Source organism: Rhinolophus ferrumequinum, chromosome X (genome assembly GCF_004115265.2).
Source record: "Rhinolophus ferrumequinum isolate MPI-CBG mRhiFer1 chromosome X, mRhiFer1_v1.p, whole genome shotgun sequence".
Taxonomy (NCBI): Eukaryota; Metazoa; Chordata; class Mammalia; order Chiroptera; family Rhinolophidae; genus Rhinolophus; species Rhinolophus ferrumequinum.
In genome coordinates, this window is record NC_046284.1 from 73925504 (window position 1) to 73951819 (window position 26316).

The 26316-nt window shown below is 37.7% G+C and overlaps 1 protein-coding gene across 1 annotated transcript; it reads right to left on the reverse strand.

The window, feature by feature from the left end:
- Positions 1-16121: 16121 nt before the first annotated feature.
- On the reverse strand, positions 16122-24130 carry TBX22 (T-box transcription factor 22). The gene is made up of 8 exons (XM_033119337.1): positions 23962-24130; positions 23165-23342; positions 22228-22329; positions 20709-20883; positions 19661-19825; positions 19227-19291; positions 18772-18857; positions 16122-16732 (listed from the first exon to the last, which is right to left on the reverse strand). The coding sequence occupies exons 1-8, from the start codon at positions 24128-24130 to the stop codon at positions 16122-16124; spliced, it is 1551 nt and encodes a 516-aa protein (XP_032975228.1).
- Positions 24131-26316: the final 2186 nt, after the last annotated feature.

A 26316-nucleotide genomic window follows, 5' to 3' on the forward strand; every position in this document is an offset into this window, starting at 1 on the left:
AAAAGAAAACTGCAGACCAATATTGCTCATGAATTTAGATTTAAAAATCATCAACAAAATATTGTAAATGAAACACATCAATGTGTAAAATTAATCATAACTGTGACTAAGTAAGATTTATTCCACGTATGCAACACTTGTTCAGCATTCAAAAGCAATCAATGTAATCTTTCATGTAAACAAGCCAAAGAAGAAAATCATATGGGCATATCAATTGAAGCAGGAAAAGCTTTTCACACAATCCAACGAGTATTTATGATTTTAAAAAATTTCTTAGAAAAATAGGCATTGAAGAGAGCTTCTTCAATTTAATAGTGTTTACAAAAACCCTATAGATAACATACCATTGGTAAAAATATCTTAAGATCAGAAAGAAGGCAAAGATGTTCACAATCCCCACTCTTTTTTTTCCTTATTAAGATAAAATTGACATATAACATTGTGTAAGTTTAAGGTGTACAGCATATTGATTTGATACGTTTACATACTGCAATATTATTACTCTTACAGCATTAGCTAATACCTCCATCATGTCACATAAATATCATTTCTTTTTCTTGGTGATAACATCTGAGATCCACTCTTTTAGCAACTTTGAATTATATAGTACAGTATTGTTAATTAAAATCGCAATGCTGTGCATTAGATCTTCATAACTTACTGATCTACTAACTGTAAGTTTGTACCTTTGATGAACACCTCCCTAATCCTCCCACCGTTCAGCTCCTGGTAACAAGCAATCTACTGTCTGTTTCTACAAGTTTGGATTTTTAGATTCCACATATAAGTACTATCACACATTTGTATTTCTCTGATTTATCTCGGTATAATGCCCTCAAGGTCGATCCATGTGTTGCAATTGGCAGGATTTCCTTCTTTCTCATGGCTGAATAATATTCCATTTTATAAGTGTACCACATCTTCTTTATCCATCATCCATTGACAGATACTGAGGTTATTTCCTTATCTTGCCTATTTTGAATAATGCTGCAGTAAACAGGAGAGTACAGATATCATTTTCAAGGAAAAATAAAGGATTAGCTGTTTTACTTTTTCCCTTTTTATTAAAGTATATTTGACATAAAATATTATATTAGTTTCAGATGTACAACATTGTCACTTGACGTTTATATTCCTTACAATGTTATCACCATCATAAGCCTAGTAATCATATGTCACCAGACAAAGTTATTATGATAATATTATTTTCCCTATGCTGTATATCACATACCTATGGATATATATACATACATATGTGTATTCATATATACATATGCGTATATACGTATACATACATATGCATACATATGCATATGTATACGTATACATACATATGCATATATACGTATACATACATATGTATATATACATATGGATATATATGTGTATACACATATGAATGTATATATGTACATATATGTACATATGTGTGTGTGTGTGTGTGTATATATATATATATAGGAATTTTGCAGTATATATGAATATAAATATATAACAGGAGGTTTGCGGTATCCTGTTTTCATTTTCTTTCAATATATACCCAGAAGTGGGATTGCTGGATCATATGGTAGTTCTGTTTTTAATTTTCTTTTTTTTTTCCCATTTTTTTAAAAAAAATTTATTGGGGTGACAATTGTTAGTAAAATAACATAGATTTCAGGTGTACAATTCTGTGTTACATCATCTATAAATCCCATTATGTGTTCACCACGCAGAGACAGTTCTCCTTCCATCACCATATATTTGATCCCCCTTACCCTCATCTCCCACCCCCCACCCCCCTTACCCTCTTGTAACCAGTCAACTATTGTCTGTGTCTATGAGTTTATGTTTCTCATTTGCTCGTCTTGTTCTTTTGTTGTTTTTGGTTTATATACCACATTTCAGTGAAATTATATGGTTCTCTGCTTTTTCTGTCTGACTTATTTCGCTTAGCATTATACTCTCAAGATCCATCCATATTGTCACAAATGTTCCTATATCATCTTTTCTTACCGCCGAATAGTTTTCCATTGTGTATATATACCACAACTTCTTTATCCATTCATCCATCGAAGGACATTTTGGTTGTTTCCATGTCTTGGCCACCGTAGACAAAGCTGCAATGAACATTGGAGCACACGTGTCTTTATTTATAAATGTTTTCACATTGTTTGGGTAGATACCCAGGAGAGGGATTGTTAGGTCATATGGTAATTCAATTCGTAATTTTTTAAGGAATCTCCACACTGCCTTCCATAACGGCTGCACCAGTCTGCATTCCCACCAACAGTGTATGAGTGTTCCTTTTTCTCCACAGCCTCTCCAAAACTTGTTACTATTTGTCTTGTTGATGATAGCCATTCTGACTGGGGTGAGGTGATATCTCATTGTGGTTTTTATTACCATTTCTCTGATGATTAGTGATGTTGAGCATTTTTTCATATGTCTATTTGACATTTGTATGTCCTCTTTGGAGAAATGTCTCTTCAGGTACTGTGCCCATTTTTCAATTGGATTGTTGGTTTTTTTGTTGCTGAGTTTCATGAGTTCCTTGTATATTTTGGATATTAGCCCCTTGTTGGAGGCACTGTTTGCAAAAATCTTCTCCCAATAAGTTGGTTCCCTCTTTATTTTGTTGATGGTTTCTTCTGCTGTGCAGAAGCTTTTAAGTTTCATATAGTCCCATTCGTTTATTTTAGCTTTTACTTCCATTGCCTTTGGAGTGAAATTCATAAAATGGTCTTTGAACCCAAGGTCCATAAGTTTAGTACCTATGTTTTCTTCTATGCAGTTTATTGTGTCAGGTCTTATGCTTAAGTCTTTGATCCATTTTGAATTAATTTTGGTACATGGTGACAGATAGCAGTCCAGTTTCATTCTTTTGCACGTGGCTATCCAATTCTCCCAGCACCATTTATTGGGAGGCTGTCTTTCCCCCATTGTATGCTTTTAGCTTCTTTGTCAAAAATTATCTGTCCATATTTATGTGGTTTTACTTCTCGGTTCTCAGTACTATTCCATTGGTCTATGTGTCTGTTTTTCTGCCAAAATCATGCTGTTTTGATTAATGCAGCCCTGTAGTACATGCTAAAGTCAGGGAGTGTGATACCTCCAGTATTGTTCTTTTTTCTTAAGATTGCTTTGGCTATTCGGGGTCTTTTGTGATTCCAAACAAATCTGATGATTTTTGGTTCTATTTCTTTAAAAAATGCCATTGAGATTTTGATGGGGATTGCATTCAATCTGTATATTGCTTTGGGTCATATGGCCATTTTACCTATGTTGATTCTTCCAATCCATGAGCATGGAACGTGTTTCCATTTCTTTGTGTCTTCTTCAATTTCTTTCAAAAATGTCTTATAGTTTTCAGCATACAGGTCCTTCACATCCTTGCTTAAGTTTATTTCTAGGTATTTTTTTTCTTTTTGGTGCAATTGCAAAAGGAAATTTTTTTTTGCATTTCTTTTTCTGACATTTCATTGTTCGTATATAGGAATGCAATGGACTTTTGTACATTGATTTTGTAGCCAGCAATTTTACTGTATACGTTGATTGTTTCTAATGGCTTTTTGGTGGAGTCTTTAGGGTTTTCTATATATAGCATCATGTCATCTGCAAAGAGAGATAATTTAACTTCTTCATTCCCAATTTGGATGCCTTTTATTTCTTTCTCTTGCCTGATTGCTCTGGCAAGGACTTCCAACACTATGTTGAAAAGCAGAGGTGATAGAGGACAGCCCTGTCGTGTTCCTGAACATAGAGCAAAGGGCTTCAGTTTTTCACCATTAATTATGATATTAGCTGAAGGTTTGTCATATATGGCCTTTATTATGTTAAGGTATTTTCCTTCTATACCGATTTTATTAAGTGTTTTAATCTTAAATGGATGTTGTATCTTGTCAAATGCTTTTTCTGCATCATTTGATATAGTCATATGATTTTTGTCCTTTATTTTGTTTATGTGATGTATCACATTGATGGATTTGCGGATGTTGAACCATCCTTGTGACCCGGGGATGAAACCCACTTGGTCGTGATGAAAAATTTTTTTAATGCATTGTTGTATTCGATTTGCTAGAATTTTGTTTAGGATTTTTGCATCTGTATTCATCAGAGATATTGGTCTGTAGGTTTCTTTTTTGTGTTGTCCTTACCAGGTTTTGGTATCAGGGTAATGTTGGAATGGTAAAATGAGTTAGAGAGTACTGTCTCTTCTTGCATTTTTTAGAAGTGTTTGAGCAGGATTGGTATTAGATCCTCTTTGAAGGTTTGGTACAATTCACTAGTGAAGCCATCTGTTCCCGGAGTTTAGCTGTTGGAAAGTTTTGGATGATTGATTCAATTTCCTTACTGGTGATCGGTCTGTTTAGATCTTCCAGTTCTTCAAGGTTCAGCCTTGGAAGGCTATATGTTTCTAAGAACTTGTCCATTTCTTCTAGGTTATTGAATTTGGTGGCATATAGTCCTTCATAGTATTCTTGGATGATCCTTTGTATTTCTGAGGTGTCCTTGATAACTTCCCCTTTTTCATTTCTGACTTTGTTAATTAGTGTCTTCTCTCTTTTTATCTTAGTGAGTCTAGCCAAGGGTTTGTCAATTTTGTTAATGTTTTCAAAGAACCAGCTCTTTGTCACATTAATTTTTTCTATTGTCTTTTTGTTCTCTATTTCATAATGTTCTGCTCTGATTTTTGTTATTTCCTTTCTTCTGCTGACCTTGGGTTTCACTTGCTCTTCTTTTTCTAGTTCTTTAAGGTGTAACATGAGGTTATTTATTTGGGATTTTTCTTGTTTCTTGAGATAGGCCTGTAATGACATAAATTTCCCTCTTAAAACTGCTTTCGCTGCATCTCAAAAATTTTGGTAGGATGTATTTTCATTGTCATTTGTTTCTATGTATCTTTTGATCACTACTCTAATTTCTTCTTTGACCTAGTCATTCTTCAAAGTATGTTGTTTAATCACCATGTATTTGTGTTTTTTTCCTCCTTTCTTTTTGCAGTTGATATCCAATTTCAAAGCCTTGTGATCAGAGAATATGCTTGGTATGATTTCAATCTTCTTAAATTTGCTGAGGCTGATATTTATATCCCAATATATGGTCTATCCTTGAGAATGTTCCATGCACACTAGAAAAGAATGTATAGTCTGATGTTTTAGGATGAAGTGCTCTATATATGTCAATTATGTCCATTTCATCTAATGTGTCATTTAGGGCTGCTATTTCGTTATTTATGTTCTGTTTGGATGATCTATCCCTAGCTGTCAGTGATGTATTTAGGTCCCCTAGTATAATTGTGTTTTGGTCATTTTCTCTCTTTAGTTCTGTTAACAGTTTCTTGGTAAATTTCGGTGCTCCCTGATTGGGGGCATAAATATTGATGACTGTTATGTCTTCTTGTTGTATAGTCCCCTTTACCATTATGAAATGTCCATCCTTGTCTCTTGTTATCTTTTTCATCCTGAAGTCTGTTTCATCTGATATCATTATGTCTACACCTGATTTTCTCTGGGTACCATTTGCTTGGAGTGTCAATTTCCACCCTTTCACTTTGAGTCTATGCTTGTCCTTGTAGCTGAGATGTGTCTCTTGGAGACAGTATATGGTTGGGTTTAGTTTTTTGATCCAACCTGCTACTCTGTGCTTTTTTATTGGTGAGTTCAGGCCATTTGCATTTAAGGTGATTATTGATATGTGAGGATTTCCTGTCATTCTTTCTTTAGTTTTCTGGTAAGGCTGTGTCTCCATTGTTTCTTTGCCTTTTTGTTGTTGTCTATTATTTCTGTGTGGTGGTATTCTATGATGTTTCCCTCTGTTTCTTCTTTTATTACAGTATGTATTTCAGTTCTGGATTTTCTTGAGTGGTTACCCTTAAGTTTAAGTAAAGGAAAGTTTGATATTTAGTGTATTCCATTTTCTTTAGCACACTTACTTTCTCCATTCCCATATTCCAGTTCAGGCCTTTACTCTCCCCCTTTTTATGTTTTGGTTGCCACAAATTGTCCCTGTTGATGGTGGTCGAATAGCCTCCTTTAGTATGTCTTCTAGTGCAGGTCGTGTATTAGAAAATTCCCCCAGCTTCTGTAAGTCTGGAAAGGTCTTTATTCCTCCTTCATATCTAAAGGATATCTTTGCTGGATACATTATTCCTGGCTCAGAATTTCTCTCTTTCAATAGTTTGAATATTTGGTTCCACTCCCTCCTGGCTTGTAGAGTTTCTGCTGAGAAATCTGATGATAATCTAATGGACTTTCCTTTGTAGGTTACCGTCTTCTTTTCCCTGGCTGCCTTGAGGATTCTTTCTTTGTCATTGATTTTTGACAGCTTCAATACAATGTGCCTTGGAGAAGGCCTGTGGGGATTGAGGTAATTAGGAGTTCTATTTGCTTCTTCGATTCGAGGATCCAGTTCTGTCAACAAGTTTGGGAAGTTCTCATCGACAATTTTTTTGAATATATTCTCTGTTCCCTTCTCTCTTTCTTCTCCTTCGTGTATGCCCATTATTCTTATATTGCTCTTTCTGATGGAGTCAGAAAGTTCTTGTAGAGTTCTTTCATGTCTTTTAAGTCTCAAGTCTCTTTCTTCTTCCATCTGTGTAATTTCCAGGTTTGTGTCTTCGATGTCACTGATTCTTTCCTCCATCTGGTCAACTCTACTACCTAAGCTGGTTATTTCATTCTCAATTTCTTCTATTGAGTTCCTAATCTCCAGAAATTCTAGTTGTTTCTTTTTGAAAATTTCAAACTCTTTCGTAAAATGCTCATGTTATTCTTTGATTGCATTTCTGAGTTCATTAATCTGCCTTTCTGTGTTTTCTTGCATCTTGTTGAGTTTTTTCAGAACTGCACTCTTGAATTCTCTGCCATTTAAGTCACATATTTCCATATCTGTAAGTTTCTTTTCTGGAGACTTTTCACTTTCTTTCTGAGCTGTCTTGTTGCCTTGGTTATTCATGGCAATTACTGATTTATTATTTCTCTTCCTAGACATCTACAGGAGTGGCCTCTTCAATAGGTTGATAGGAAGAGGTCTTTCTTTTGTTTTCCAGTACTTGTTGGTAGAATGTTTTATTTTCTCTGTGACTGCAACCTTTTTTCTCTCTCTCACATGGTAGTGCTATGTTTTCTCTGCACTCTTCCAGCTTCTCACACATTGGGGGGATTCCCTGGGAGATGGGCTTCTCCTCTGTTAATAGTTTGCCTGGGTCACAGGGCGCAGTGTCCGTGTGGTTGTGCAGAGAGCTTTTGAAGTTCCAAAGCTCTTCCTGCACCAGATTCACAGCCTGTATGTTTCAGCAGTTCTTTTTACTCCTGCGGGGATTTGCCCAGAATGGTGGGGCCAGGGGCGGGGTGAGTTGTGAGTGGTGGCCCAGAGTGGCGACCACCACCATAGCTGGTCCCGCCTCCACTGCCCCCTCCCCTCTTCTGGAACCAGTTGTGCTCTGAATCTGTGTCTGCAGTTCACAGTTCTCAGAACAGCAAATATTCTGTTCTTTTGATCTGACATCGCCACTGTTCCGCTTCTAGCACCGGGCAGGTGGAGGCAGGGCGATCTCTGGGAGGGTAGGAAGGGGGCTGCCAGTCTCAGTGCCCGAGGGCTCTCTTCTCTGCTCGGCAGTGAGGGCTCAAACCACCGTTTTCAGCCTTCCTCCCTCAGTATTTTCTCTGAAGTCTCTGCAGTGAGCGTTGGGTTCAGCTGTGTTATATGCTGTCCCCTCAGCCCTGTGGGTACAAGCGGAGCCCCATCAATCCGAGCTCCTCCTTCTCCTGCAGCTGTGGCAGTTCTGGGATGCAGCGAGCTAGGAGCACTGAGCTAGGTCTGCGTCCTATGCCCACGCGATTCTGTCTCCACACTTCTCCCTTCCCTCCGCCCCACTCACGCGATTCACCCACCTTTAGGTGAATTCAGTAGTGCGCCTCTTCATCTTGCCTGTCTGCTGTGCAGGGAGTCCTTTGTGGAGTTACAGTTGTTTGATTAGTTGTAAATTCCAGGGGAGCTTTACAGAGGCTCACCTCACACTGCCATTTTTATGACATCACTCCCTGTTTTTAATTTTCAACATAGTGCTGGGAGTCCTAGCCAGTGTAATGAGCTGAAAAAAAGAAATAAAAGTCATAGATATCATAAATACAGAAGCTGCATTTGCAGATGACATGGTTGTCTACTTAGAAAATCCCAAGAAATCTACCAAAAACAAAAACCAAACCCCAAAACTTGTAGAACTAATAACTGAGTTCAGCAAGTTTGCAGGAGACAAGATCAGCACACATAAAGCAAGCTCATTTCTGTGCACTACCAATGAACACACAGAAAGAAACAGAAAAATGGCATTTAAAATTTCTCCAAATAAAATTAAATATTTAGGAAAATGTTAACAGGACATGTATAAGATATATGTTGAAAGTTACAAAATGCTGATGAAAGAACTAAAAAAAATACCTAAATAAATGGAAAGGTATACCCCATTTGTGAATTGGAATACTCAACATATTAAAGACTTCAATTCTCCCCAAATTTATCTATATAGGTTTAATGTAATTTCTATCAAAATATCAGCATAGTTTACAATAGACAGAGTCAAACTAATTCTAAAATTTATTTGGAATGGTGGAAAGGAACTGTTAGAGGTAAAATTATTTTTTAAAAAGGAGAATAAAGTGGAAGTAATTACTCTACCTGATATTATGAATTTCTATATAGTTACCATAATCAAGACAGTGTGGTATTAGCAAAGAGCTAGAAACATAGATGAATGAAATAGAATAGAGAATCCAGAAATAGACTCACACAAATGTGGCCAACTAAATTTTTTACAAAGGTGCAAAACCAATTCAATGTTCAATGATCAATGGGTCAATGGAAGAAGGAATTCAATAAATTTTGCTAAGACAATTAAATATCCATATGCAAGCAAAAGAAAAAGAAAAAGAAAAACAGAACTTCAACTTAAACCTCACACCCTACATAAAATTTAACACAAAATAAATCATGGGCTTAAATGTAAAACATAAAACTTGTAGAAAAAGAAACACTGAAGTAATTTTTTGAGATCTAGTTCTAGGCAACTATTTCTTGGAATAGACAGCAAAAGCATAATCCATAAAAGGAAAAGACTGATAAATTAATATATCAATAAAAGGAAAATATTGATAAGTATACACTCTCAAAATGCATCAGTTTAAAAACAAACAGTGCAATTAAAAATGGGCAAAAGACACAAACAGACATTTTATGGAAGAGGATAAACAAATGAGAAATACACTGTAAGCATGTGAAAAGATGTTCAATATCATAAGCCATCGAGGAAATGCAAATTAAAATCATACCAAGTTACCACTATAAGTTTATAAGAAACACACACACACACACACACACACACACACAAAAAAAAAAAAAAAATAAAATAAATAAAAAATAAATAAATAAATAAAACACCACGAAGTTCTGGCCAGGTAGAGGATAAACTGGAAAACTGGATCACTAATATGTTGCTGCTGGGAATATAAAATTGTACATACACTCTGCAAAACAGTTTGGCATTTTCCTAAAAAAACTAAACATGCAGCTACCATACAACCCAGTGATTGCACTCTTGGGCATTAACCCAGAGAAATGAAAACTAACCTTCACATAAAAACCTGTACATAAATGTTTATAGCAGCTTTATTTGTAATAGCCCCAAACTGAAAATTGCTCATATGTCCATCCACTGGTCAGTAGTTAACTGTGGTACATCCATACCATGAAATACAATTGAATGGAAACATACCTTTTCGCTAATATTTTAATAATATAGATCTGATAATCACTATACTAGAAGCATTATGCTTATTGTACTCTATCACTTTATGTCTTATTTTTAATTGAGAATTAAGGGAATGCAATATTTTAGTTGTAACTCTCCCAATATATTCATCCAGGAGACTGTTGCCATTTTTGTCCTTTTTTTGTATTGACACCTTTATTTAAATCAAGATATTTTGTTAGAAATACACCATCTGTTTTTCATTTTAACCAAAACATACCAGCAAGAGAGATTAAATGAACTTCTTTATATGTCTTCTAGTTTGCTTAAGGAGTGTTTTTATGTAATTCTTTTTTTTAGTTAGTTTTAGGTGTACAAAACAACATAATGATTAGACATTTACACCGCTCACAAAGTGATAACCCCCCTCCTAGTCTACTACTCCTCTGACATTGTATATAGCTCTTCATTTTTGTCTTTTAAAAAAATGTTGACACTGTGAAAGGCAAAATTACACTTCTGTCCTGTTAATTTAGTTTATTGTATTCTTGGTTATCCAAATACTCATGAGCCTGAATTGGCAAATATTTATGACGATTGAAATTCAGGAGCCTGAAGTGGCAAGTATTCATGATATATGAAAAAGCATTATCAATACTGTATGACCTCAACCACATTTACATATGTATGTTCAGTTGTGTGTAGACATACACAATGACTCGAACTCAAACTATACACTTGTGATTCTGGATCTTGTTTGTGTTTTTTAAATTTTCAATAATGCACATAAACTTTGAAAAATTGGAAAATAAATGTTATTTATAAAAACCTGTTTCTTCCCTCACTCACAATCTAGTAGAAGAGACATGCATATGAACAACTAAACTAAAATGTAGCATAATATGTTTGTGTGTGAAGTTCACACCTTTGTATCAGCTAGGGCCTTCACCCCCACTACCAACTAAAGGCCCTGTATCTTGCCTTGCCAAGAGTCCTGGGCAACTAATGGCACTGATTCAGCACACCCAAGGGACTGCTGAATTTGGCTACAACAATTGAGGGTGAACATAGAATTAGTTTATCCTACTGCCCTGTGTGGGGTAGTAGGGCCCACAGAGCGTTTTGAAATGTTACACCTCATCCTCACCCCCACCTCATGAATGTTACAACTACAGAAAAGAATCACAGTGACAGATTACAAAGTGATGTTATTTTTGACAAATAGTTCTTTCTCCTGCCTGGCATCATGGTTTGAAGAGGCTTCAACCTGGATTTTGTAAAACGTAGGTATTAATGTAGCAGTTGAACACTAAGCATTTGGCCTGTGCATGAATTCCCTTAAAGAAAGCCAAATATGATGTCTGTGTAAGTGCAGTAAAGAGTAACTTTGTTACTTTAACTTGGGTCTTACTAAGAAATTATGCCTCTTTCAAGGGGTAATCTATTTGTTGGTGTTTCTATAACTTTTCCTCAAATTGACAAAATTCAAAAAAGAAACAACCAGCATAATTAAACATTAATTAGAGTCATTGGTAAGAAGTCACAAAATCTTTATGTCACAAAAAGAAAGTGAAAACTTAATTTCAATGAAGGTAAAATACCAGAATATCAACATTTTCTAAAAGAACACCCATAAAAATGGAAGATTGACTGAATTATGTAATTCATTAAAAAATCTTGTATTTAAAGATATTAGTTTTAATCCAATATTTAAAAAAAAATATTGGGGAACGTTGGGGTACAGTGTGTTTCTCCAGGGCCCATCAGCTACAAGTTGTTGTCCTTCAATCTAGTTGTGGAAGGCGCAGCTCCCTGGCCCATGTGGGAATAGAACCGGCAACCCTGTTGTTCAGAGTTCACGCTCTAAGCAACTGAGCCATCAGGCCTCCCCTAATTCAATGTTTTAATATAGTTATCCATGATTTTATTACTTTCTCATTCTAGTAAAATTTTGGGTTCTTTATACCATTTTCTACAGCTAAAATATTACACTATACTTTAATTATCATGGGCATAAACTTGTGATCTTAAGTCCAAAATCAAAATTTTGTCATCTCTAATAATAACAAATACATGATAATTTGATAAAAAGAGTTTGATGATGCAACTTATTGTACTATAATTTTATGGATTTCTATTATCTTTAATTTAAAATTTTGTTACTTTTTCAGGTACTTTTAAAAAATAAATCCAATACGCATGTATACATTTGAACTAAGTAGAAATATCCTAAAATTATTCTCACTACATCTGCTCACTATAATATATATTTGCATATTAATGTTTACTACAAATTTGTAAACATGAGCATTTGATATTTGAAAGGAAGTGATACTAGTCTTTTTCCTCTCAATATTTTATTGAAACAGCATGTCAAAAGTTGACCAGCACCACACATGTAAATAATTTTAATACTGGATGTGCTTCAAATGTTCTATATCTCTTTTTCTCTGTTTTATGGTGTCATCCAAATATGTTTATTTGCACACTTTTAGTACAGATTATCATTTAATTGGAGACCAAACCTAAGATTAAATGTATACGAAGGCACTTAGAGCAATTGCCACCGATCACTAAGCTATCCATTTGCTTTGTTTTAAACTGCTCCAATAAAAATGTTAAATTCCAGTGAAACTAACTGGTAAACTGTTGCTGTATACTAGGATATTATTGTTATTTTGGCTAATTGAAGACTTTTTCACCACAAAGGCACTATATCTCTAAATCAGAGTAAAAACATTGTATTTCCACCTTTTCAAGTCAATTCACAAAATACAGTTCATGCAATTAGACATATCTAGTTATATTTAAATCTGTCTTTCATAAGTATATATCATTAATAATATAAGTATGCAATGAATAGATGTTCTTTGTAACATCTCTTTTTGAGCAGTGGAGAGAGAAAGATCAACATAGCATAAATTATTTTAAAACAAATTTAAACTAAAACCACACTGGTTATATAAATTACAGTGTGACATCTAGAATTTATCAAATTGCATATTCAAATTAGGAAATATTTGTTATTGAGATTTAGTAAGGAGATGAAAACTATGTATTACACTGTATATGTGGACATCTAACACTATTGTTTCAAAGTATCTAAATTTGTCATCAGCATGTTTGTAGATTTTTATAAAACATATTTTAAATATTAATACAAAACATTTATTGCAGTCATGTTCTGGGCTTAGCACTTAAAAGACACACTATCTACTTTATGTGCACTGTGATTTTCCCCAAGGTGCGTAATATAAATGATTAGGAGAATGAAAGGTAAATCTCCCATAATGTCCAATACAGATGCTTGTCTTTACTTTTTGTTGGCACATTGTCAAATTGTCAGCACATAGGACTTTGATTATTCAAAAACTGATTCACTGACTCATTACTTGCTGATTCTAATTTTTCATCACTTTTCATGCCATAGACATGCTCCAAACTCACAAAAGAAGAATGAAGGCATGTCCATTCCTAGACCATATGTAGAACCCATACTGCCTAATAGCAGTGAAATATGAATATTTCACTGCCTAATAGCAGTGAAATATGAATATTTACCTTTATAGTTGGGAGAAAATATCAGTCTCCATCTTTTAGTATAGTGAATAGGAACAATGATATTAATGTTTGAAGACTCTAATATTACGTAATCTAAAGTTATATATTAGACTTGCAAATGTAATGTCCACAGCGCTTAACCCCTCTGTTTATTGAAAAGTAGTAATAGTTTTGATGTTCTAAGTTATGTTAGCTAAAATTATATTTTGGTTGTTAAAATGTAATGGATATTTATCCACTTAGACATGTGCTCTGCAACCAGGCTCAAACTTGAAATCAAGTCTTTGATTTCAGTTTGACTGACTGTTCCACAAAGTAGAACTTTCTTGACAAAAGAATTTGACTACAGGTCTGAGCTTGACGGAGGTTGTGCAAAGATAAAGTTCTTTCACTTATTTCCCGACTCGTGTACAAATTTTACACAGTTGATGAAATATTTATTTCCTCTATATTTATTTTTGGTAAGTCATATAATAAGGTCAGGTTAAGAATCAGATTTCATAAATTTTATCAGCTGAATTAAGATCTTTTATTTTAAAAGGGAGGATGAAGAAGATGTATATGTATAGTCATACCAAATGGAGATAGCAGTTTTAATTAGACTTGGGGCTCTATTAAGTATCATTTGGCAACTTTCATTTGCTAATTATTTCATACCTCGTCTAACTAGAGTGACTTTTGGTTTTTGTAGGTTGTAAAAGCAAGCCTAATATTTAGTTGATGTAATTGAAATTAATAGAATTCCATAGCATTTTGCTTTTAATTCCATAACTATAGCCTCAATTTACCAAGTTACTCAATTTTTGCACCATCCTAGGGAGTAAGGATTTATTCAGTATAAAACAGAAAAGATACTAAATATTAATTGTACATAAATTAGAACTATTAACAGCTTCCTGAAGATGAGTAACTTGCTAAAAAAGTAGAGGACTGCTTACTGGACTTCTTGAGGTCTCTTTCAACTCTAATTTTCTATGAAGGCTTCCCTTTGGTTATTTCTTCAATTAAAAGTATGAAATCACAACTCATGAACATTATATAAAAGCAACTTAAAATAGATGTCTAGCTTGTAGCATTTTAACTTTTGCTCCTTTATTTTAATCACCTTTATCATATAGTTCCATATTATCAATTTTATATGGATAATATATACCACAATTATCTGAAATATAAAACGTGGGGTACACATACTCAAGCAGCTACAAAATTAATGCCTTCTCTTAAATAATCATTAAAGAATAACCCAGAAATTTTCTGTATTTTTCAGTTAAATATTTCTGTCATTAATTACTAAGTATCTGCCATGTATGCCATCAGAATAAGTTTCATTATCATCTGATATGGGAGTTTCTGCTTAAAACAAGAATTTATTTTAGCAGTAAAAGTTAGCCTACAGCTTTCCTGTTTTGGAGTAGACAGTAATAAAGTGTACTTGCTACTTTAATCCCTGATTTGATAAGCTTCAAATACTTTTTAAACAGATATCTAATTAATTAGTTTGGGCCCTAAATAATATTTCATCTTGACTAGAATACTCAGTTTGAGTTTAACCATGTTTCTGTTCCATCCTTATCCACAGAAGTGAAGTGGCATATAATTTTAATGTTTGTACTGGAAGGCCTATTTATAAGGTATATTTAAGAGGAGATAACCATTTTGAGCAAAATAAATAATAGACATATGTTCTTAATAGTCAATGGAAACATTAAAAAAAGCAGTTTAACAATTTGGTTAAGTTTGTCAAAAGTTAAGTCATGATATTGTCATATGAAGGACCTTGGCTTAATATATGATAGAGCTAGTAACATAAAAATTACAATGTGATCCATCTTAAAGATATACAGATTTCATAAAAAATTATATATAGTATTTTTCAAAAAAATTAGGAACAGGTGAAAGGAAACTTTTCAACTTCATAAGCTAAAATAAATTCTCATTTATGCTACTTTTGCCTGGTCTAATTTACTGTGATTGTTGCATAGGAGTGGAATTAAATTGTACCAATGTAATAATATTTTCATATTTATGGACTCAAATATATTCTTCCCCTTCAAATCCCAATTTCATAGTCATTTTGGAGAACAACGATAATTTTTTTTTTGCAAACTATGGATAAAATATCAGGTTTTTAAAAGGAATAAGTAAACAAGCTTCACCCAGGAATGATTCAAAAGTAAAAAGAAATAAAAGATCAAATTTATTTAGAATATTTTGCTTTTCATTTAATCTTCATTTTCATTCAGGATTAGATGGTCTTTAGGCTGTAAAGATTAATATTTGAAAGTTTGTGTCCTTATTTGTACCTTAAAATTGAGATTAGTAGCTCCTTCAACAGCAGAGTATAAAAGTAGAAGGCAATTGAACAATGAAATTTTTTTCTACAATTACTAGATAGATAATTACAATGAACCCAATATTCATAGATTAAACTAAAATTGTTTCACTGTTTTCACAGGAATTAAATCCATCTTCTTTTGGTTATTGTCAATATGTAAGAGGCAGTTGACATGGTACACTGGCTTCCCTATTATTAGAGACATCATCACCTGGAGTCAATTTTCACTGGTAGTCTATCTCATCAAATGACATTTATTGAGTATCTTATTTTGAGGCCAAAGGCCACTGTAATCACAGATTGTTATGTCATATTTATTATAGGTAAAAAATGACTATAACTTCTTGTGAACATTTGATAAGGCATTTTAAATGCATAACAGAGAAATACCCTCTTATAATGAAGCTTTGTTAGCCAAATAGCTCTTGACCTTTCTTTGGCTACAAATAAAGAAATTATGTGCTTACATGCAATTGTTTTAGGAATGTAACTATTTCATTAAAGACAATGATTAATTGTTGGATACCAGTGAGCATGATTGCATTTGCCTTCTCTAAAAGAAACTTGACTGTTGTCATTCACTTTGAGATGGTTGGGAGCATTTACCAGTCTAGATGGCAAAGAGAAGCTGTACCGATAAAAACCAAAGGAAGGATGGAAAGAGCAACCAATTGCTTCCTGGGCAATGGGGTTTTGTGATAAAATATTTCCAGGTGCCTGTAATCCATACATTTGATTGGAAGAATTAGGCGCTTGTACACACTGCCCACTGAAGTCTGTAGATGAACCGTTTTTTGAATTGGCGACTCCCAGGGACGATAACATGGGAACTTCCTTCATGAGTGGGCTTAATGACTGAGAACTGCTGCTGCTTGCTAGTCTTTCAGGAGCAGGCAAGACAAGAGACTGCTGTCGCCAAAAATTAGTTGGACAAATCTTGTAGCAAAGGGGCAGATTGATATTGTGCAGGTACACCTCTGGACAGGGCATTCCAAGTGAGCTTGTAGGTAAGTGAAATGTAGGCGGGGAGCAAGGTGGAGAAAGCAAGGAGTTCAAAGGAGAGGGAGCCCCTCCGCTAGAGGTCACTGGAGATGAGCCACTGCTTCCACCTGTGAATGACAATTCAGTCAATGATCAATAAACTTGATGTCCCTACTGAATTAGTACTCATGTCCATAACTATCCCTGCTTTATTCTTAGATTAGCGTCCCTGGTATGTTCGCAGTTCTTTTAACTTCTTTAGGAAAACGAAACAAAACAAAACAAAAACATGCTTATTCGTCTGACCAAAGTTGAATATGGTATCTCTACTACCATGATTATTTTTAGCACTACTATTATGCCTCATGTATTGAGCATTCACTATGCTCAAGAACTGTGCTAGGCACGGGAACAACATTTATCCAATCAATTACAAAAAACAAACAAACAAACAAATAAATATGACCCAAAGTCAATTATATGTTACAAACAAAAATAAGGTTTTTTTTTTTTTAAAAAAAAAAAAACTTTAAAAAAGTTACTAAAGCTTTTAATTAAGTTGAACAAATTGGTTGTTTGGGATTCTGTAGAAAGCTTCAGTCTGATAAAGAAAAAAAAAACTAAGTGCACATGAAAGTAATCTTTATATAGTATTAACATATATTTAAATGTATTAGACTTTTTTCCTTATATGAGAAGGGAGAATTCCATGGTGCACTATATCAAGAGTTAAAGGCAATTTTGCAGGTTAAAAAGTATCAAGATGAAAATGAAAGTGTTCTTATCAATGTTGTCAGGTGATCTTTTATAGTTGCCTATCATCTGCTAATATTAGGAATAATTATAAAGTTCACAAAAATCTAGACTCTACACCTTATTTTTTTAAGTATTTGAATTAAAAAACTGGTTATTGACTGAACTTGATCAACATTGTGTTTTTTGTTTATTTGCTTTTTGGTGTTGCTCTTTCTTTTCTATATTATGTAGCCTAATCCTTTATCAACAAGGTGGAAAATATATTTTATAATTAAACATTCAAAATTATTTTTAAAAATTGGGACCCATTTTCTTTGCAATTTGAGAGCATTCTGGACATTTTAAATAATTAAGAAAATTGTGTATTTTAAATCATCAATTAATGATCATCTTTAGCTTTCTTTCTTTATTAGTGTACTTTGTGTTGACTTGGATATTTGAAAAACATGCAGCCTAGATGCCATTAAAGTGATACTATCAGATAAGGGTTCATATTTTTCTATGCAATTTTCCAGACCAAATTAATATAGTAAATTCAGTGAAATATGTTACTGAATGATTAGACTTCCTCTCTTCACATTTCAATTGGTTGTTTTGGTATCGTGTAAAACTCAACCTAACTGTAATGTTGATGATTTTCTCAAGTTAATTGTAACCTTGAATTAATGTTTAAAGACAAAGACTTTAATGGAGTAAAGACAAAAGAGCAAAATAATTCCATGTTGCTAACAAATAAAAACTCTTCTATATATTGTTGAGTATCAGAGGAAATGAAGGTATACATTCTTCCACCAGATGGCCTGAAATGTCTAGTTATGATTATTATTTAGTCATGTAATGCCCTACCTCAGAACAAACACTGTGCAAATATTTTAAATGCTTGTAGTAATTCATTGTGATGGCTTAGTATTGTTTTCAACATTTATTTTCCTTATTCACAATGAAAGGAAAATTAGAACTAAGCAATGGTAAAAAAAATTAAATTAATTTAATTTAATGGAAGTCATTTTGACATGTGCTGAATGTTGCTTATGAAACACAAAATATTTATTTCAATATCTAATATAGTTGCAAACAAGTACACAAATGCACCACAGGCAGATCCTAAAGAATATAAATAGTGAGATGCTAAAGAATCCAGGTGAGATCTGGTGATCTCAGGTTTATGATAACTCAAGAAGACATAAGTCAATAAATCCACCATTACCATGACTCTGCTCTTTTCCTTCATGCCAGTTCCCCTCCCTTTTTGCTTCTTACCTCCTAATCAAGATAAATATATACCCACGCTCTTCTAAACACACATTTTTCTGGCATGCACTTATCCCTTTTTTGTAGTATTTGGTACAAAGGCTCTGTCTGTAGTTATTTTATTAACATTTAAAATAAAAATTAATAAAACTTTTCTTACTTTGTGTGTCTGCACCAAAAGTTTTAAAATCCAGAGTGAGAGAAGGCCTCCATGGGTAGGTCTCTAAAAACCCTTCCAATACACCCCTGAAAAAGAGATTCACCTTCAGCAAGTCCAGAATGCAATTCCTGAAAATAATGATTTATGCAAACTTTGGAGTTATTTTGTTATGGTTTTTAGGGGTGATTATCTGAAATATCATTTTTTTTTATAGCTAGACTTGTAAATTAAATCCTGAGTAATTGTTCCCTGAGTTAAAAAAAAACAGGAAGATAGAATAAGCAATATCTTAAAAGTGGGTTGGAAAGGGATTGGGAGGAGGCAAGCTTTTAGAGACAGAATGTCTACTAGCTGCAAAATGTAGGGCTTCTGAGTCTCTGAGTCACAGTTTCCTTATATATAATACTTGTGAAAAGGGCTATGTAAATATTAGATATGATTGTTATGTTGCTTACCTGTTTCTCCCAGGATCTCTAAATCCTTTAGCAAAAGGATTCCTGTCTATTTTCAATCTGGTAATCTATGAATTCAAAAGAGAGACAAAGATAAAGTCAGTGCCCTCAGTAATAACACTGTCACCGTTGCTTTTAATGGTTACAACAACCACAAAACACTTTTCAACGTGTACTATGGTATGTTAAATAAATGTAAGCATATTTCTAAGTCAACTTGCGAATGATTATCTTATTTCTCTTCTGGCACATTGTTTTGCTCTTTTTTATTTTTTAACACAAGATCCACACAATTCATAATCAAATTTTCCTTGATGACAATGCAATAAGACCTTTTAAAAAAATCAAGGGAATTCAGTCCATATAGTGCAGCTTGTCTCTATCCTGTAAGTCCCTCTGGGGCCATCCTTGCTTGCCTGGGACCTAGTTAGCTTTACCTGCTGGTTTTGATAAGCTGTTACTGTGGTGAACTCAGTTTCTTTAAAGGAGAACGTTTTAACCCCTTCAGCGGGCAGGGACTGAATCCAGGACAGGTCAACCCTGCTGTCTTGTTCCATCACGTGCACACGGGGCTTGTACTTGTGCATGGACTGCAGAATGATCTGGAGGAGAAATCGTCAAATGCTGCCTAGAAATTGGCTTCCCCTCCCCGATATTCTCCCCCTCTCACCAGCACCCCCCAACCTGCCCACACACAATAGTGAAGCTCAACCAGAAAGGCTAAGCTAGCCACAAACAAGGACTTTTCTGTGCCATTGTGCCCCAGACAGAGGCTGGGGTAAAGGGTTTCCAGAGCAGGGCACCACAGCGGCACCAGGCAGCAGTGGCTCTACTTCCAGATGGGGCCCTTTTCTACTTCCAAATGTGGGTGATCATGTGATGTCCCCAAGTGTCACTGGGATCTGACTTCTTGCCATAAGTTCCCTGGGCTTACGTTAACTGATGGGCAATCATCTGACATCCCCCACCTCCTAATTTCTGGAGACTGCTTATTTCCTTGTGTGACTAGCACAGGGCCAGGCTTGGCAGGGCAGAAGCAGGGGTGCACCTGGGCAGCAGAAGGCTCAAGATCAAAGTGACCTGAAAAGTCCATGGGACGTGGGCAGGTTGGAGAGATTTCCAATTACACCATGCCACACAGAAGGTGTTCATCTATGGGAAGGCAATCAGAGACCATAGGGATTGTCTGGTAGGCTGAGGTGCTAGAGAGCTCTTTGAAACATCCCCTTCCAGGCATCCTGGCTTAAACAAGTGTCATTTGGTCCTCACAGTCCCCTAGCTCACCATCCCTAACCCCCAGCACTCTCAGCCTTCTAACAAAGGCCACAGAAGCAACTCTGATCACAGACCTAGAACTTGGACACTTCTTAAAGACTACAACTAGCTCATCTGGGAGAAGCCTCCTTGGCATCTCCAGGGCAACCTGTGGGTTGAAGACAGTATCTCCTTCCCTTCCTTCCTGGGGCAAATAATTCGCACTCTTACGTGGCCTTTGTCATCCATTTCATTGTTGGTGAGTTTCACACGATCAAAGCTGATGATCTGCCTCATCCAGGTCTCTCCAGAGCAGGGCGAGTCCGGGTGAACATAGAACCTGGGAGTGATGCACGAGTGGTCTGTATTCCCGGCTACCATCCACTGAGAGCTGTGGTACACATACCTGAAAAGGTGCGGAGTGTAGCTTTATGTGCAGCCAGCCAAAGCCAGGAGCATGGGAGGAAGGCTGCCGGGATCTAGTCCTAAGTGCCTCAGCCAAGGTTCACCAGCTAATCCCAAAGGCAACTAGTAGAAGATCTAACTTGATTTCCAAAGAGCATTCAGGGACAGAAAGCAAACTGTAAATAAGAGTATGTCATTAAAATGCAATGAAGTGCCAGGACAGTATAATGTCATGGGATTTTCAAAGTCTGGTTTGTATTTCCTCACAGAAACCGCAACAGAAATTGATCTAACCCGTTTTACTGCGCAGAGACGCCATTGAAAAAATCTTCATGCATTGGGCCAGAAGTGTCAGGGAAGAAGCAGAAGGGTGAGGAGGGTGTCTGTCCAGCCCATCGCCACCAGTGGTCGTGGAAGCCCTTTAGCTAAGAAGGCTTCACATCAGAATATTCCCACGAGCTCTACCCCATGCGGTCTCCGGGCTGGTTTTCACACTGTTTCCAATTACAACTGTTCAGTTGCGCACAGCATTCCCAAGATAGTTGGAACTCGAGAAGCAAACAGCTGGGTCTGCAGCAGGCTTTTGAACTGCACCTTTTCCTTCCCCCTCAAACCCAGCCCCGGGCATGAGGCAGGCTGTCTCCTACAAAGGCTAGACACCCACCTTCTGTCTCTCACAGCTCACAGCCGGAGTTTCTGCAGCTTTTGCACAAGTCCCTGTAGTCCCTAAGCCAAAGGGCTTGCAGATCAGCGCTTCTGGGCTACTAGTACAGAAAGACCTCTGGTTTTAGATCAATTCAGCTCTAAGTAGAGAGCTTACATCAAGAGGAAATGTTTCTGGTACTCTCTGGGACCTGACCCCTGCCTCAGGAAAGAGGCTAAGGAAGAAGAGATGGACCTAAGCGCTGGTAACTGCTAGACTAGCCTTGCATGGCAAATCAAGGCATCGCTCCAGGACCCTGCTGCCAAAGTACCACAACCCTGAGCCCAGTACGGACCTAGAAGCCCAGGCATTTGTCCCCAAATTCCTTCACATAGCTTCCTAGCCTCCTGAACCCACACCTTCTGTAGTTTGGACAGCCAAAGCCAGAAGAGTGGGTAGGTGAAGGGTTTGGGAGACATTGAAACACCAATTGGCACCTGCTTCCACGAGTTAGAGGAAAACAGAGGAAACTTGCTCTTCTCTCACTGTGAAACCCAGGTTGAGCGAGCAAATTCAACTCTCATCCCTCCCCACCCCGCCACCCCCCATTTTAGAGTTTTTCAAAACAGCACTCTCAGGTTACAAAGAACAGAATCCCCATTCCCAGCCCGGGCCTGGGGTATCCTTCTTTGGGCAGGTTACCTGTAGCGTTTGGAATCCACAGGCACCACGTCGATGGCCACACAGTACTGCTTCCCTGGGTCCAGACCTTTCACCTTGACCCGAACAGAGGGGAACATCCGCCTGTGGAAGAGAAAATAGCGACTGACCTGGGCGCTTTTAGAGACAGTTGGAGTGGGGCAAGGATGGGGACAAATGAGAAGTGAATAAATTCACAATACCCTTCTCATTCTAGGACAGGTTTAGGGAATGTCATTTGCTACATGAAAACAGACTGTTGGTTGTATACGTGATTGAGCAAGTTCAAGATTTCTGATTAGAGCAGAATATCCTTACCACAAGGCTTTGTCCACCCTACTCCCCACTACCATCATAATAAAAAAACTATGGAAGAGCAAGGAAGAGAGAAAAAGCTGTGCCCCTCCCCTCAAGTTTTCAGCACTACTTTCTGTGAGGCAGATTTAGGAAAGACTGCAATTAGGAAGATTCACACAAAAAATTACCCAGCTGCCCCAAAGAAGCTGCCCAACAACAAAAGGTCAAAGTGGGAATGGTCCACCTCAAACTAGCCTGGGCTAGGTGGGATGGATAGGCTGCTAGATGGGATATTATCCACTGATAACTGTGAGGATTTAATGGAGAGGCCTGACCATAACTTAAGATGTGGGGGTGGCATCTGGCACCTGCCTTAGCAGGTCTAATTTTTGTAGTACATCACACAGGTAAAAGCTGGGAGAATGAGTCATTGGAGTCACAATGTACAGGAAAGCCACTGACATGGGCCAGGTACTATCCTACTCTGATCCATTGAGAGGCAGTGGCTTTATAATGACTGTCGGGGGTGGAGACATGGGGGGATGGGTGCTAGAGCGTAAAACTGGAGGCACCACATCTTATGAGAGAGTTATATTAAGTATCTACTGTGTGTGGCCCTTGAACAGCTTGGGCAGAGCCGAACCTGCCGGCCTTGGTAATAATCATTTCAGTCCCTATGTCATGGAATCTCTTCCACAGCTCGAATCCTTGAAGCTCCACTTGGATAGCATCGTTCTCTCCCAGACTTTCACTGCTGTTGCCGCCGCCGCCACAGCCTGAGAATGCAGTTGCCGAGGGCTCTTTCTTGGGTCGCTTTTCTGCTGGATACAGAGACGCCAAGAGTTTGAGAGAGCTTGGCCGTTAGCACACTCCCTTCTCGCTGACGCCTGTCTCGGAGCAGACCCACCTTGTCTCTTCCCCGGGGACCTTGGCGGTGGAGCCCCAAGTTCCCGCAACACCCATTGTAGCCCCCTGATGGTGAGCAAGTAGTCCACGTCGCACCCTGTGAAAGGCACGGTCCTTCTTCAAATTTACCCATCCTCACCAGTATCTCTGAGACTTTAGGTCTCGGAGGCTGAATCCCCTCGGAATCTGGGTGCGTGCCCTGCTTCCTACCCTGAGAAACAGCCACCCTCTGGCTCTCAGGGCTTTGGGGAGGTTGGAGAGTCTCACTTCTCCACAAACATGTGGAGATCTTCTCCTTCACCGTAAATGAACCACAAATTTTTTGCTGAACTTGGAGGCTCTGAAACTTCCCTAACAGCCAGGTGGCCAAGGTGGCCCGCGGCGGCCCCGAAAGCGGCCATCGCCTGGGCCAGGATTTCCAATGGTAGTAGTACTAGCCGCCCTCCTGCAGCTTCGCAGACCACGCTGGAATTTGCAGATCCAGCAAGAGTGGGTAACAGGCTCAGGGCTTTGGGGTGCGGTTGGGGTACTTACCCGGCTTGCTTTTTCGCCCTGCGCCGCTCCCTCTCTCTTCCTCCTCTCCGCCCTCTTTCTCCAGCAGCTCAGGCTGAGCCTCCTCTCGTCGTTCCTGCAGTTTTCTTTTGCTGGGTCTCCCCACTAAGGCTTCCACCGAGAAGGCGTGTGCCCGAGAGCTCAGAGCCATCCTTGGAGGGGGAGAAGGGAATGTGCACTGCAAATTTTCAACCTGAGCTGGGTTAGGGAGGGAGGAGGAGGGAGGGCGCAGAGGACAGGCGAAGGAGGGAAAGCGGGGGTGGAGGGGGGACCCAAATCAGAAAAAACAATTTTTGGATTAATATATATTCAAAGAAAAAAGATGTGTGTGTATATAATTTTTATATATACGTATATATTTTTCTTTGAATAGGATGAAAGAGAAGGAAGATCAAACTGAAGCCAAAGTCCTTTGGAGTTTAGTCCTCCTTCCCTCTGCGGTCTCCTCCCTCCCAACAGACATGTGCGCACCATCAGTCCTCTACTCCCTGATTCCAGGGCCTGGCAGAACGCAGAGATTGGCAAGCGCGGGCCTCTTAGGGAGCGGACCTGCCACCAATGGCGGCTCAGGCGGCTCAGGTTAAGAGATACTGTTGCATCCAACTAAGTGACTACCAAGCCCGTCGCAGCCTCCACTGTTTGTTTTGGAAACTGCTGGAAACATTAAAAATAAAAATGAGTGACACTTCAGAGTCTGACAGGGAGTAGGGATGGAGTGGGGTTGAGGGTTAGCTGGAAAGGGGCTCGCGATAGTGGGGAGGAGAGATACACACAATTACTCTTTTACTTTAAATTGTGAAACTCAAAGACATGCGAAATTGCCCATGAGTTGCCCATGAGGGGTCACTTTTCCAGCAAAAGTGCAAATATTTTTTAACCAGATCCAGAAAAGTGTATCAGGGTCTTTTGTTTCCCAGTGAGCATACTGGAGAAACGATTTATTTTTTCATACTAAGTTTTCAAAACCTGGCATGTAGTTTTTACTTGCAGCACATCTAGTGTGTTCTAAGCACATCTCATGTTGCTAGTAGTTACCATATAGGATGGAGCAGCTCAGGGTGATTCTGGGGCCTCTAGACCACTTTGCTGTAAGCCAGTAGCAACTATCCGTTTTGCCCTAATGAAGCTAGAGGAATGCAAGCTTTCTGTGGGCCTGGGGTGGGGTTTGTTCTGTAGTCTGGGTCTCAAACTGGGTGGGCAGTGTACTGGTCTGTCCTCTATCCAGGTGGGGAGGCAAAGGGTGGGCAGGAGGCTCCCAGATGCCCGTTATCGATGATCAGAGCAATCCTGAGTCTTCAAGCTCTGCCTGTACTGGAGCCCAATATTCTCACACACAGCCTCTTCTTACTCACCTGATTTAATCAACAAACATAGCCTAAGGGCTTCAGGTGCCACCAGCAGAGCACCAAGGGGAACTTTACTCCCAAGGATGAGGGACCTCAAAATGATGGGCTCAAATAATTGATTCCAATGTTTCCTGGAATATCTCCCTGGGCTCGGTTTTGCTTTCCTTTAAAATGGATAAAGACACCTTCTTTGTTCAGGAAGAGACTTGCCTACCACTTCCAAGGAGCATGGCTATGCACGCAGATATAAGATGTCTGCCTGCATACCTGGGATTTGGTCATCCACTTTTCATCAAAAATAAGAAACCAGGCACCCCTGGACTCTTGCAGACTGCATCCTAGGTAATGACATTTGCACCTTTACAGAAAGGTTCTTCTGTTTTCTTCCGACACATTTGTTCATTTAAAGGACATTAAAGTCAATCCAACTCTTTAAAAATAGGATGAAACTTCAATAAACTCTTACTCAGTATTGGAGTTCGACAGTAAGAGACTTTTTGTGACCTTTTAGTTTCAGCTTCTTAGGTAGAAGCGTGCAGTGATAACAGTAGTGGAGTGGGGAGAGTGTGAAACTGGTCTATGGGAAAGAGATCGTCAAGCAACTGGGTATGACTTTAAGTAGCTGATGATCTTAAATAGTATGGCAAAGGGTTAATTACATCCTGATTACTGCTGAAGGGTTTAGCTCAATAACCAATTATTTGTCACTCAACATGCAGGGCTGGGAAAGACACTATCCATACCCTAGAGGGACATAGTAAAGCTCACAGTGCAAGGCCAGTGTACAAGGCACTTGGGCTGGAAAACAGTCAGGTCTGGCTGTGATCTTGGCCACATGCCTGTGGGCCAGGGAGGGGGTGGTTATTAATGCATTTGTCCATCCCTTCTTACTCAGAAGATACATTTTTATTAATTGTATATTCTTAGCTAAAAGGCACAGCTCAGAAACAGAAAATTCAAGAGTTCATTTGTTAAGTTTAAAGTGTTAATC